The 14,830-nt window shown below is 39.4% G+C and overlaps 1 protein-coding gene across 6 annotated transcripts in view; it reads left to right on the top strand.

Moving 5' to 3' along the window:
- The window catches only part of USP15 (ubiquitin specific peptidase 15), a 53,734-nt gene extending 39,268 nt beyond the window's left edge, over positions 1-14,466 (top strand). For all 6 annotated transcript variants that reach the window (XM_072146806.1, XM_072146807.1, XM_072146808.1 and 3 more), the window contains 11 exons: positions 2,022-2,105; positions 2,191-2,285; positions 4,420-4,611; positions 5,041-5,156; positions 6,468-6,740; positions 7,072-7,142; positions 8,867-8,982; positions 9,499-9,648; positions 10,341-10,444; positions 11,214-11,302; positions 12,555-14,466. In XM_072146806.1, coding sequence (XP_072002907.1) covers positions 2,022-2,105; positions 2,191-2,285; positions 4,420-4,611; positions 5,041-5,156; positions 6,468-6,740; positions 7,072-7,142; positions 8,867-8,982; positions 9,499-9,648; positions 10,341-10,444; positions 11,214-11,302; positions 12,555-12,740 — 1,476 coding nt within the window. In that variant the 3' untranslated portion in view covers positions 12,741-14,466. The remainder of the gene's footprint in view (positions 1-2,021; positions 2,106-2,190; positions 2,286-4,419; positions 4,612-5,040; positions 5,157-6,467; positions 6,741-7,071; positions 7,143-8,866; positions 8,983-9,498; positions 9,649-10,340; positions 10,445-11,213; positions 11,303-12,554) is intronic.
- The last annotated feature ends 364 nt before the right edge of the window (positions 14,467-14,830 follow it).

Raw genomic sequence — 14,830 nt, 5'->3', positions numbered from 1 at the left:
GATTGTTTTCTCGTGACACAATCTACTTCATGTTAATTGAGGAATTTGAGTGGTAGGTCTTGCCTTTATTTAAAAAAAAAATAATAAATTGGTTGAAAAATTCAGCATTTTCAAACGTAATTATTTTTGTAGACTGAATAACTTCATAACTAATCTTGATGTTGGCCCAGGTTTTTAATGCGCCCTCTCATTTTTCTAAGATGTTAGGAGACTTAGAACTTTACATGAAAATTTTCCCATTTTGATGAAAATCGGCAAGCTGAGGTCAAAATATTACTAAAACCCAAAAATTGGTGCATTATAGAAACTACACCCTCTACTGTAAATCAACTGAAGTTTGTTAACCCATTATGTGTTACTGGGGTGAAAACAAAATGGAGGTGCAATTTACCAATTTAATTTTTTTCTGACTAAATGAAAGTATTTTTCAAATAATTTACAAATTCATAATGGATACAATGGCAAAATGCTCCGCCAATTTGTCCTGAATATGGCAATTCTCCATATGTGGTGGTAACATGCTGTATGGGCAAATTTCTTTTGTTACTTTATATAGGGTATAAAATCTTTATTTTATTATTTTTTTTTTTGGCAACGTGAAGGGCTTATATTTTTGCAGGATGAGATTCCCTTTATAGATACATATTGATTAGATTTTATTAACTGTTTCCTGGTGGATTAAATAAAAAAAACACCTTGTTTTGGATTTCCTTGTTTTGGATTTTTGGCATTCTTTGCTGGGGGAGGGGTTGCATTCACAGGTACCGTGAAAATATGATGTTATCTTTCTTCTCTACTAGAATGCTGACCATATCACATTTATATATATTTTTTATATTTTCATATATATTTATATATCGCCATCTTTTCAGAGGCATAATTTTAGTATTTTTCTGGTGTGTTTGGAAGGGATTAAGTAATGTCCGTATATGAACAGGAATATCCCTTAAATCGAGTCTACCACCTCCACCAAACGTTATTAACTGCTGGAAGAATATTGTAGTGAAATACACAGTAATTCCCAACATATCTTCGTTATTTCTGCCAGTTTCTGAGAAATTCTTATTATAATCTATATGCTAATGAGGCAGTCAGTGCACACAGGTTGTATCTTCAGCACTGCTATTCCTGTCCAGACTATACCCTCTCTGTCAGATAATCAAATTTGTCTTGTTATAATCAGGGGATGGCCCTGGACGAAGAAATAGATTTAGATAGGGATAGCTTTGCTACGGATGCATAGGGAATGCGCTGGGTCCACAGACTGCCTCATTAGCATACAGGTTAAACTGGAAATTATCTTTGCAACCGTATAATGGATGGAAGTAATAAAAGTATATTGTATGCAGTGCATTGCACTACAATATGATGCCAGCAGATATTAACTCTTGGTGGAGGTGGTACACACCCTATAGCAGTGGTGGCGAACCTATGGCACGGGTGCCAGAGGTGGCACTCAGAGCCCTTTCTGTGGGCACTCAGGCCATCATCCAAGGACAGAGTTCACCAAACACTGAATCTTCCTACAGTCCCAGACAACTTATGAGATGCTGCTCTCAGTGGTATTTTAAAGCAACACTTAATTGGCTGTTTGGAACTGCAGGGAAAGTAAGAAGGTGTTGACAGAACTGCATTATCTTTGGAGGTTTTCCTGCTGGACCCACCATTCTTCCTGTATAGAGAGACCCTGGAGAGAAGCAGCAATGATAGTTTGAATTTGAACTCCTTCTGTCAACTGTACTTTTGGCCTTAGGCAGCCAATACAATTGAAAGATGTGGAAGAACAGGGAGCAATAAGTTACTGTTTAAAATTCCATGTTGGCACTTCACGGTAAATAAGTGGATTTTGGTTGAAGTTTCGGCACTCGGTCTCTAAAAGGTTCGCCATCACTGCCCTATAGTGTGCCCATAGACACATGATGGGTATAAGTCAAAATAACTTCTAGCTAAACATATCATTAAATATCAATATTGATAATATTGTATATGTTTGTTCATATATTTTTATTTTCCTCTTTCAGTACAAAGTAGTTGTTCCAAAGATTGGAAACATTATGGACCTTTGCACAGCCCTTTCTTCACTGTCTGATATTCCACCAGAGAAGGTATACCTTAGCAAAATGTATTTTCTGTTTTCTTCTTTATATTCTGATAATAAGGCTAACTCAACGTTGTTATGTTGATTTTCAGATGGTGGTCACAGATATTTACAATCATAGATTCCACAGGATATTTGCCATGGATGAAAACTTGAGTAGCATTATGGACCGAGATGATATTTATGTGTAAGTGTACGAAGTGATGCTTGGAGTTGGATCCAAAGTCAAATATACCTAACCTAAGGAAATGCTATCAGTCCCAGACAAACCCTTTATTAAAATGAAGTGTGACTGCTGGTGCAAACCAGTATTTTACATAAACCAGGGACACTTACTGATAGATCTAGGCACTGTGACTGTGGCGATCTTCTTATATTTGTTATCCATGGCCTCCTTCCATCTAAAATCAACTTTTAAAATAATGCTAATGATCCCCTCTGAGATCTGGCTTAACAGACTGCTACATGGTCACACCCTCCTCTTTGATTTCTCAGCATTTGTGAAGTGAGAACTTCCTGCTGTAATCATAGAGCTGAGGGAGTGAGGGGGGGGGGCATGAGACATGAGTGTAACAGTCTGTAAAGACAGATCACAGAGGGGCTAGGGTAACCCCTCATGCTCAATAGCATCATTTTAAACGTTGATTTTAAGAAAGGAGGAGGGCATGCATAGCAAATATAAGTGGAATACCACAGTCACAGTACCTGGAACTATGAATAAGTGCCCCTGGTTTATCATGCTCAATTTTGATGGTAGATTTCCATTAGAAAACGTATTGTAAACCATTTTAAATAATATCACCTTTACCTGTGCTACTCCACTCTGCAAGCTGAGTGAGGGTTCTGATGGTTCGACCTGGATAAGTATCAACGATAACATCAAAAAGGATATTAATATCCAGTGCACAAGATTCAGTGCATTTCAGACCTACAGGCTGTAACTAAGTGCCTGCATTCTTGAAACGCACAATCCACTCAAGTGTTTTTTATCTTCACGGCTAAATACAGAGATGTCTTTTCATGCAGCATCTTATCTCTGAAGCTTGTTTCCATTACATTTTTGAAAAAAACTGCACCCAAAGTTCCCTTTTGCCTTATTTATCCCTCCATTGAAATAAAAATAGATTTTATAGATCATGTGAGATGATGTTCTATCCTCACTACTCTTCATAAAGCCAATATTGGATGAGAATGATATTTATTGCTCTTTTTAATGGCATCACATTGCACACAATATTGTTGTCTGATTTTGTAGGTTTTTAATATATATAAAAAAGACAGTAGTTAAGATTTTGTTTATGTTGGATGGGAATATGTGGTGTTTTGGATTGGGTTGTATAGACAGCATGCAGAATTCAAGTTTGTGTCCCTATATTCCAGTATATCAGGTTGGACTTTTCTGGATATGCACATCATCTCTGATAACCACCTTTTTAAGTGACACAACTTTAATACTTGTCCTGTTCTAAAAATTTGTTTGTGTTTTAGGTCTCATGCACACAGCTGTTTCTGGGTGCTATGAACTAGACACATAAACGGGGGTTAATTCGCGACCCCCGTTGAATTTGCTGAGCCACCGGGCACTTTATATCCTTATATTTATACTTTTACTTTTATATTGATTTTTGTCACAAGTTATAGAGAAGACACTATTCTTGTTCTTGATTTGTTGCATGGCCAGTCTCTTTCAAAGGACAATGGTGGAGTGGGTGGTATCCACCCACTGATGGTCTATGGGATCCAAGCAACGGCACACGCCCCTTTGTTTGCAGCCCAAAAAGTGCACACAGTTGTGTCCGGGAGACTTCAGTTAAAAATGTGTATTGGGGTGTGACCCGGCTCCTTGAGACTCTTCTGCCCATTAGATTTGTTAAAGTGGCTTTGGCCCTTTAGTAGATCTATCAGCAATGCCTGCTATTAAAAAAAAAAAGGCTTAATAAGCGCAAAATGATTTAAAAAATCACAACGCTTACACCAGGAGCAGAGTGAATATGCAATTTACATGGCGTTGCAATAGCACTGGGGTCAAGAAAATCCTATGATCAATATCCCTAATTAGTCTATATTCTAATAACATTTTCTGCTTCCTCTTAATTTACTCGGATACCATTTTGGGCTGCTTATCATTACTTTCTGTCCCCCTTAGATGGCAGCAGTTATGTCACATGCTCAGTGTCCTTGAAGAATTCTACCAATTTTACTGGGAACTTAATTTTTTTGACTAAAAAATTGAATACCAACTTCTGAGAAATGATTTTAAAAAATCTTTAAAATAGAAAGTTTGCCATTTTTTGTTATTTTATTCATCTTTATGGTTTTAGATTTGAAACATCCATAAACAGGACAGAAGATACAGAGCAAGTGATAATTCCCATATATTTAAGAGAGAAGTTCCGTCATACTAGTTACAGCCATCATCATGGATCAACACTGTTTGGCCAACCTTTCCTTTTGACTGTGCCTAGAAACATCACTGAAGATAAGCTGTATAACTTGCTGTTAGCCAGGATGTGGTACGTATTCTAAAGATGGAACCTACACTATAAATATCTTCTTATTAAGTAACTGTATTTCAAGATGTTTCTTATGCTGGGGTTACATGGCAATTAGGGCTATGACCCCTTTTATGAACCCGGTAATACATACAAATCTATAGAACCTAACTTGTACGTAACATGGGTACTGCCTATAGTAAAATAATAAATTGAGATGCATTCTGTGCTCAAATTGCTCTAACAAAAACTTAAAAACGATCCAGATTTTTTTTTCTGGGTCACATTTTTTATTTCTTGTTATAGGGCGCATAGCAGGGACTGTGAGGATAATCTATGTGTAGTCCTAGCAACTTGTTTTCTTAAAACTGCTGTGATGTGGTAATGACAATATATTGCTTGGTTTGGCAGTGACTTTAATTTTGTCTCTTTTTTTTCTGCTGTGTTTAGCCGATATGTAAAAATCGCAACTGACAGTGAAGAAAACGATGGCCCTTTGCACTGTAATAAAGAACATACTATTAATGGAAATGGCCCAAATGGTATCCATGAAGAGGGTTCACCAAGTAAGTAATGTAAAGGGAAAAGCTATAGGCTACATTCACACCACGTTGCAGCCTAGTTCTCTGGTTGTAGCAGTCACGTGCATTCCATCAGCAGTTGAACAGCATGCAGCCAGCCGGCCCCCGTGTAGTGTGCAGCCAGCCGGCCCCCGTGTAGTGTGCAGCCAGCCGGCCCCCGTGTAGTATGCAGCCAGCCGGCCCCCGTGTAGTATGCAGCCAGCCGGCCCCCGTGTAGTATGCAGCCAGCCGGCCCCCGTGTAGTATGCAGCCAGCCGGCCCCCGTGTAGTATGCAGCCAGCCGGCCCCCGTGTAGTATGCAGCCAGCCGGCCCCCCGTGTAGTATGCAGCCAGCCGGCCCCCCGTGTAGTATGCAGCCAGCCGGCCCCCCGTGTAGTATGCAGCCAGCCGGCCCCCCGTGTAGTATGCAGCCAGCCGGCCCCCCGTGTAGTATGCAGCCAGCCGGCCCCCCGTGTAGTATGCAGCCAGCCGGCCCCCCGTGTAGTATGCAGCCAGCCGGCCCCCCGTGTAGTATGCAGCCAGCCGGCCCCCCGTGTAGTATGCAGCCAGCCGGCCCCCCGTGTAGTATGCAGCCAGCCGGCCCCCCGTGTAGTATGCAGCCAGTGTAATACTTACCCTCCGGTGTCCAGATCAGTGGCGCGGGTCCTGATCTTCGTCGCAAGGCTCTCGGCGGCTTCTGGCGGGCGCACACTATGATGCGGCAGTGTCGCCGCTGAGGACGTCATCAGCGCGACACCATAACATCATAGTGTGCGCCCGCCGGCAGATCGTATGGACGAGACTGTGCCAGCTAGAGAAGAGGAGCCGACGAGAACCGCGTCGAAGATCGGGAGCCTCGCAAGGAAAATCGGGACCCGCTCCAACACTAGAGGGTGAGTATTAAGTTTTTTACTTGACTTGTGTATAACCCGAGGTGACATTTTTTGTGCTGAAAAACTCGGCTTCTACACGAGTAACTACGGCAACTTGTGGACCATGGTGACAAACAATTTATATCTCAATTAGTCCTTGCTTATTGTTTAAAAAGTATGGCCTGATGCACTTCATTATTCTTCTATCAAGCACTAGCCTACGTTCAGTTTGTCTTTATTTCTCTACGTTTCCCTACCCATTTATTGTTTGTGGGATTTCTTTCCCCTAAACAATTCCATTTAATCTAATACGGTAGCAATTGCTTTTGGAAATAGAGATCATCCCCTGCCAGCGTTTCCTTTTAAAGAATCTTTCTGTTTTTATAGTGTATGCTGCACAAGATTAAATTTTTTATACATTTTGTCATTAAACTGAATTTCTTAGGTGAAATGGAAACGGATGAACCTGATGATGAGTCTAGCCAAGATCAGGAGCTTCCTTCAGAGAATGAAAATAGCCAGTCAGAAGACTCTGTTGGAGGAGATAATGACTCTGAGAATGGACTGTGCGAAGAGACCTGCAAAGGACAATCAGTCACCGGGCAGAAGAAACGCTTGTTTACATTCCAGTTTACTAATTTGGGCAGCACTGACATCAGCTACATCAAAGATGATACTCGATACATCAGGTTTGATGACAGACAACTCAGGCTAGATGGTAAGTGTTTGCCTGGATGGCAGGCTTTCAGTGCTGTATGTTTTGTGCTGCTTTACTTGAACCATGTGTAAACATGTGTATAGATACCTGTGATACTCTATAGCAGCACAATGACAGTAAGTAGCAGGTTGTAATATCCATGTAGATGCAAAAAATTCAACAATGCTGGAATTTTTGTGAATGTAGTCTCTCGGGAACAGAAAACAGTGGTTTGTAATTTTACCGAGCTTCAATGTAATGAAAGTGCAATCCTTTGGTCATGCCAAGGGTGACACGACCAAAAATTACTATGTAGGCTTTCTCTAAAAGACTCTGTTATGTCATCTTATAGAAAGTTCCTACCTTGCCTTAGACTGGGATCCCAGAATGAAGAAAAAGTACTTTGATGAAAATGCAGCAGAGGTAAGCGTGTTCTCTGTTATGGAGGTGGAAATGAAAGTCATAGTTGTGATGGTTGTTTTGTCTAAATAATTAATTATTTACAGTTTGTTTAAAGCATTATTATAATTTACCTTAAATATGCTCTAAAAGTTATTGTCACCATGCTCTACAGGGATCATGAAGCCAGGTCTGTCCTTTCCAGTATATGTATATGTGGTATTTATAATTAGGGCCATGGAGTCAGTAAGATAAACTTCTGACTCAATTCCAACTCCACATCCCTGATCACTGGTCACTGTAGCATGTCTAAGATGAGTGCAGACATGCCATCCCAGTGCCCTTTTCCTCTGATCCTTTAGTGGAGGAGCTTCACTTTTCAGCAAGTACATAGTCACATTCATATGAACTAAAAGAGGGGTGTACAACCCACAGCCAAACATGACCCTTCAAAACTCGAGTCCTTAACCGTGAAGGGAGTGTGGTGCAGGGAGCAGTCAGGAAAGGGGAGTATTTTTTTAATTTGTTTGTTCTAATGGTATACAGCAGTGGTGGCGAACCTATGGCACAGGTGCCAGAGGTGGCACTCAGAGCCGTTTCTGTGGGCACTCAGGTTATCACCCCAGGACAGAGTTCACCAGAAATGAACAAATCCACCAAATCTTTCTGCAGTCCCAGGCAACTTAAGAGATGCTGCTCTCAGCACTATTTTTAAGCAACACTTCATTAGCTGTTTGGAACTGCGGGAACAGTGAGAAGGTATGGACAGGACTGCAAAATCTTTTTGAGGTCTCCCTGCTGGACCCTTCATTATTTCTCTAAAGAGAGACCCTGGAGAGAAGCTACAATGAGAGTCTGAATTTGCACTCTTTCTTTCAACTGTATTGGTGTCCTCATGGGGCCAATACGATTGAAAGATGTGGAAGAATAAGAAGCAATACGTTACTGCTTAAAATTCCAAAGTGGATTTTGGTGGTAGCTTGGGCACTCGGTCTCTAAAAGGTTCGCCATCACTGGTATACAGTATTGTCTACTTTGGGGTTTCTTCATTATTATCATTGTCTGCTCTGTGGTCTCCACTATTATTGTCTTCTCTGAATGCAGTATTTGGTTTCTGGGGTACTATTTATTGCTGTACTGTGGTATTTATAATTTGTGCTTACTGTGGTTGTTGGGGCATCTAGGGTACTGGTTATTTGTGCGGACCCTTACAGTTGCATGGTATGACAATACTGTCCGTTGGACACATAAAGGTTGTTCACCCCTGGCATAAGCCCATACATCAGGAATAGAACAGATATGTAAAGGACATTTAATAATTTTCCCCACATCTTATGAAAATAATCAGCACGTACTGCATTGTTCAAACTGTACCCACTTATTATATGTTTTTGGACTCTGAGCTGGTCTATTTTATTGCGACTGTCACCGTCTCCAACTCCACAACCCTGTCTGAAATAAAAGAACGTGTAACCCCATGCTGAACCTTATGTCAAATTAAAAGGGAAGGGGCTTTATTCACAGTATCTTTTAGAACTAAGTTTACTATTTTATTTTGCAAGCTTGTTGTTTAAAAAATAAAATGTATATGTATATAAAATGTATATATACGGTATAGAATAAAAACTTTATAATATTACACAGGAAAAAAGAGAAATAAGTATGTTTCAAGGAGAAAACCAATTAACATACAAAAACATTAGAAACATTCCACAATGTATGGATCCCATTTGTTTTATATTTTTCAGGACTTTGAAAAGCATGAAAGTGTGGATTTTACTCCCCAGAAAAAGTCTTTCATGAAATTAAAAGATTGCATTGAACTTTTTACTACAAAGGAGAAACTGGGTGCTGAGGATCCATGGTGAGTATGTCAGTCATTCAGTATCATAATTTACCATAAGTTAATTGTAATCAATGTGCTGCAAACTAGGCCTCATCACCTCAATAACAGCAAGCAAGTAAAAAATAGATATAAAAAAATATATCTTCTACTGTGAGTAGATTGATCTTCATCTTTAACAAGTTGCTTGTGAAATCTAGTAAGGAATCTTTGCATCTAACTGCATTACCTAGGACTTGTAGAATTTTTATGCAAGTCGAAACTGTATATTTTATAATGGTAGATCCAGACAAAAAAAATTTGGTCCCAGTGACAATTGGACTTTAAACATTTGTTGCTGTAAGGGGACCAAGAATTATCAATAAAGCTTCATTACAGACTCCTTACAGCTGATTACTGCAAGCTGATGCCTCCACAAAGAGAAATAATACTATCGGAGTAGGTAATCTAGACACTGTGTGTGAATGGAAATACAATGGATTAAGGATTTAACACATTTATATCATCATATCTTATACGACTTGCAATTTCTTTTAGGTACTGCCCAAACTGTAAAGAACATCAGCAGGCAACCAAAAAGTTAGATCTCTGGTCTTTGCCTCCAGTTCTTGTGGTGCACTTGAAACGCTTTTCCTATAGCAGATACATGAGGGATAAACTGGATACCTTAGTGGATTTTCCTGTAAGGTAAGTTACTTGGAGATATGTCATGGAAGACTTTATGGGGGCCATGCACTGGCTTCCAGTTCCAGGGTGGCTTTTGCCGCCCGATCACTGACACTCACAGCTTGTCCAGAAATGTTGGGAATCTGAAAGACACATGGATGGTTTTTATAAATGCTGATGTAATCCTGTAGTTTATAGGAAATCCTACAGTGGGTAGAATAATATTTTCACTAGTATCAAGCACCACAACGTTGATCAGACTGGTGATCCTACGACAAAGCTGCCCATAATAAAGGGGTTCATAATGGGCAAACTCAGGATTAAAGTGGTTAATATTAGAAATTGGATCTTTCACACTCTTCTCTGGTTCCTTAGTTTGTTGGACAGGCTGAGCCCCAGCTTGACAGTTTCCGGCCAGACTGCCTTTTTTTTCATAACATGGTTTTATTGAACCCATATTTTGCATTTCTAACCAACATTTGCATCGCCGTCAACAGAAGGAAAAGGGATTGGGGGGACTCCGGATGGTATGTAGCAGTCTAGAAAAGAAGTAGCAGTATAAACAGGGAGCTTAGCTCACTCTCCAAGGTTCTTTAGACTAGTTCATGTGATGAATTGTAGTCCCATTTTGGACTGAACTGATCTGCTTTATATTGTGTAGAAGGTATTTATGTGTAATGTAATTTAGATACATTTTGTTTTTCTCTCAACAGTGATTTAGACATGTCAAAATTTCTCATCAATCCGAATGCTGGCCCTTGTTGCTACAACTTAATTGCTGTATCAAACCACTATGGAGGAATGGGAGGTGGCCATTGTAAGTCCCAGGCGTTGTATCTCTTCTCTTCATACTAGGAGATATAGCGGTATAAATCACTGAGGTTCTTGACTATCAAATCTTTATGTATCTCTTACTGCTCTCTGGCCAAGCCATGTAGCCTGAGCGTGTGGCACAATATTCTCCAACTCCTGGAAATCCATGTAGAGATGAGTGGCCCCGGTGATTGTGCAGCCAATCCGGCATATTGATGCCCCTACCTACTAACCATGGATGTGATTGGCCAGGGGGACACTCCCTGGCCAATCACATCCATGGTTAGTAGGTAGGGGCATCTTTAACTCCATGTACACAACATTGTAGAACATCAGAAGATGCATGGTATGTTCCCAAAAAGTACATTTCTATGAGGATGTTAAGACTGAATATACTTGTATGCAGAATTTTTGTAAAAGTATATCCATTATTTCAATCTTTCTGCAAGATTTTCTCTTGTGAGTTGATGTAGGTTCCACCAAAACAAAAATTAATATTTTATCTCATGATATGGCTTTTTATTTTATGGCTTCCACCATTAGGTCATGTTCAGAAGTGGCAGATCCTTATAGTACAGAACAATATAGAGTTAAAAACTACATCAACAAGCTGCAAGGAAGAAAAAATCAGCATTCAGTTCCTTTGCTCAGTCAGCACATGAAACTGTCCACTGTGTCTGAATATACCCCTATGGAATAATTCTTTTCCATTCATACTGAACAAGCCCAGAAATGAAGTGCTAAATGTCTGTTCATTTTGTCTTTTCTTCTAGACACTGCCTTTGCAAAAAATAAAGATGATGGTAAATGGTATTATTTTGATGACAGTAGTGTTTCTACTGCATCTGAAGATCAGATAGTGGTAAGTAGTCCATATGCACAAACCACTGCAGAGATTTGTTTAATAAATATTAATATATTAAATATAAAAATTAAAATAAATAAATATTTTCTGATCAATTGAATGATGCCCATGTGGTTGTCCAGAGCTTTTCAAATGTAAAAGCCTGAAATGGTTTAAAATAACATATTTATACTTTTCTTTGGATTTGTGATCCAGCTTTGATAGTGCTCCCATTTTTATCAACTGGGTAGCCTGTTCTTTAATTCCTGGGTAATTATACTGATGAATATGGAATGTTACCCCTCTCCCTCTGATTGGCTGCAGCTGTCACATGCTACCTGTTTTATAACAGAGACCTGGAGACACTGGTGCTGATTTCCTGGGTCACCAGGGTAGAAGTCATTGTTATTGGTAGACCCCTAAAATACTGTAGTTGCTAATGGCTGCAACATCTAAGATTTAGGAGATTGATGGTATTATTGTTGCAGGACCCTGCAAACAGTCAAGACCCCTCAATAGCAACCACAAGTCTATGGTTGGTTGGAGCCTATGATTCACATTTTCATCTGCCAGTTAAACTTTGCCAGAGGCAGGCCCAATAGGTTGCTTGACCCTGTCATACTGATGTAATACACCGCAGTACAAATGTACATAGATCAAGCCCCCTTGTAATACCCTAGCAGGATGGCAAAAAAGTAATACAAATGTTTAAAAATACTATAAAAATGTTTTAAGCCAAGCATAAACAAGCATGTAATAATGCTTGACTTGCACTTCTACATTTATTTAAAGGAAATCTTTCAGTTAAAAAAAAAAAAAAACATAGAAATACACACCCTCGCTCCTGTTCATGTTGATCCTGGTGCTGTCCGTCATTAGTCTTGACACGCCGGGATCACCTACAAAAGAAAGTTATAATTAGCAGCACGAAGAATATGTCTGGTGCTTCTGGGTGCTAATTATGCACATCTCTCACCGGGCTTCACCTCCCTCTCCTACCACGGTAGAGGGAGATTGTGTGGGCGTGCATAATTAGCAGCCTGGAGCGTCGGACATCTTGTCCCCGTGTTCCGAGCTGCTAATTATATCTTTCTTTTCTAGGTGACAGACAGTCAAGACTAGTGACAGACAGTGCCAGAATCAACACTAAGAGGAGTGAAGGTGAGTATTTCTAGGGGTTTTTTTGACTGGTAGATTTCCATTAAGGAGTATATGATGTAATATTTATTCGCAGTCCATGAGATGCTAAAATCATTTTTTCTTTGCACAGTCAAAAGCAGCATACGTTCTCTTTTATCAACGGCAAGATACTATCAGTGGGACTGGGTTTTTTCCTCTGGACAGAGAGGTCAAGCAAGGTGCTTCAGCTGCCACTGGTGCCCCATTGGAAAGCGACGAGGAGACGAATGAGAATGAAAATGATATCGAGAATGAAAACTGTATGCACACCAATTAATTGATACGGTCCTATCCATAGGAATGGCAACACCTTTAATAAGGTCACGTAGCCGCCATTTTTTTCTTTACCAAAATACAGAAGGGGAATTTCAGCTGGGAGAATGTAAACATTTTGCTTGTTTGCTTTTTTTTTTGCATTTTTTTTTTATTATTTTGTTGCAGTGTTCCAAGTTAGGACGCTACAATGAAAACTAAGAACAATCTCTGCTCCATGTAGACTTGCTTCGGCAAGCTGATCATAGCTAAGAAGATACGTTGACATTTTTGCTGCTCTTGCTAGTTTATGCTGTCACATGACATCTCTTAAATCCTCAAAGGCTCACATCGCTGGATGTGAAGTGTGCGTCATTTGGTCTGCGGAGCCCCTGAGGGTAGAAAGAGCAATAGATACTGTGTTATCAGTTACTACAGTGTTTATTTCTAGATATTATTTTCTTTAGATTCATTTTTAAGGCGGAACAAGAGCCTTTTTGATGCTATTTTTTTGTAATGCTTGATATATAGTTCAGTTACTTACAGTATATAGTAATGTCTTTGAATGATTCTGGATTTGGTGTAAACCACTTACCATCTGAATAACGACATGGGGGATAGCAAAGGTGTTTTAGCCTTTTAAGATGTAGTTTTCAGTTATGGATTTTGGACTTCGCAATGCTGTGTCAAAAAAATTAGTTTGGATTGAATGTAAAGTTTCCCTTGTCACTTGTTGAATTCCTGTTAGATTTCCTTAGAACTCTTACATTTTCTGATCTTCTGTCAGTCAAAACTTTGTGTTGTAAGTTCTCCCCATTGCCATATTTCATTTAGGGAGCTGGAAGCTCTCGCCTGACGCAGTAACCGTAGAGAAGACCACCTATAATGGCAGCGGGGGCCGCTGACGATGACTGTGGAATAATGTTCTTGTTAGTTCATATAGATTTTTACAATGTTTGAGGTAGGTCTGTGGAATTTTGTGTGCTTTCTTTAAAAGTCACCATGGCCTTACAACTCATCTCAAAGGGTAAATTGTTCTCAAAATAGAAAAAAAACTGACATTTGCATGTTCAATTAACCGAACCTGTACTGTGTATATTGCAAACAAGCCTTGGATTTCATGTTGGCTGACTGCGTTCAAGGGTCCAGGATGCCAAAAAAAAAAATGGGAAGACATTGAGCATTTTGTAAGACAAATAGTTTCTTTGCTGCTTAACCTGTGATCTTGTTTGAAGAATGTATTGTCGTTTTGTACACTGCCTATGACAGGACAATGGAGGGACATGCTTTACATATCTACTACCTGACAAATTTCTTTACTGTCCCAAAAGAGGAAAATAAATGGATAAAAAGTTGAAAAAAGAAAAGAAAAAGTATAACTTTCTTCACTTGAACCAATGTAATAAAATACAATAGGTTTTAAATTGTGTATTGTAAATAAAGTTCACTCTGTGAGTGCACATTTTGGTAAATTATTTTATTTATACATTAGCATTAAGAATACAGAGAAATGTATAAGACCAGGAGACTTGAGGGTATGGCTTTGCTTCCTAGCTCGATATTAAAGCTGATGTGATTATATCCTGGTATTTTAAAGCTGCTTTGTTTTTCATTTTTTTAATGTCAAATATTAACCTTCTGCATGACGAAGGTTACAGGTTTGTCTGCACTTTACGTTCACTTGGGTTTACATTAAGATGTGCATGATTAATTTATTTATATAAATTGAAATAAAGTTGTTGAAGGCCTTATGTAGTTTGTGTATTTATTATATTCAGAATGTGCTGTGTCGGGAATTTTTCATCACAAAAATCGCTTTACAGTAAGGTCAAATTATTGTTCCGGTAAATGTTCAGAAATCCATCACTAGCCTAAAGTTCTAGATGGACCGTAAAGTAGAAGCTACGGCTGCATCCTCCTACTTGTTGTCTCTCAGCTCTGTGTGTCTGTAAAAGTGCAGGTTGTGATGGAAGGAGACGGAAGATGTGGAGATACAGGATCTGCACACAAGAGCCTGTCCACTTTGTCTCCATAGTTGTGGCTTCTAGTTATACTGGAATCCATCATCTTGCTAGATCCATTGCAAAATGGATCTCTGATGGTGTCCATATTGGT

This window comes from Engystomops pustulosus, chromosome 4 (genome assembly GCF_040894005.1).
Source record: "Engystomops pustulosus chromosome 4, aEngPut4.maternal, whole genome shotgun sequence".
NCBI lineage: Eukaryota > Metazoa > Chordata > Amphibia > Anura > Leptodactylidae > Engystomops > Engystomops pustulosus.
The sequence above is the reverse complement of the archived record's forward strand: the minus strand, read 5'-3'. Positions and strand labels throughout refer to the sequence as shown.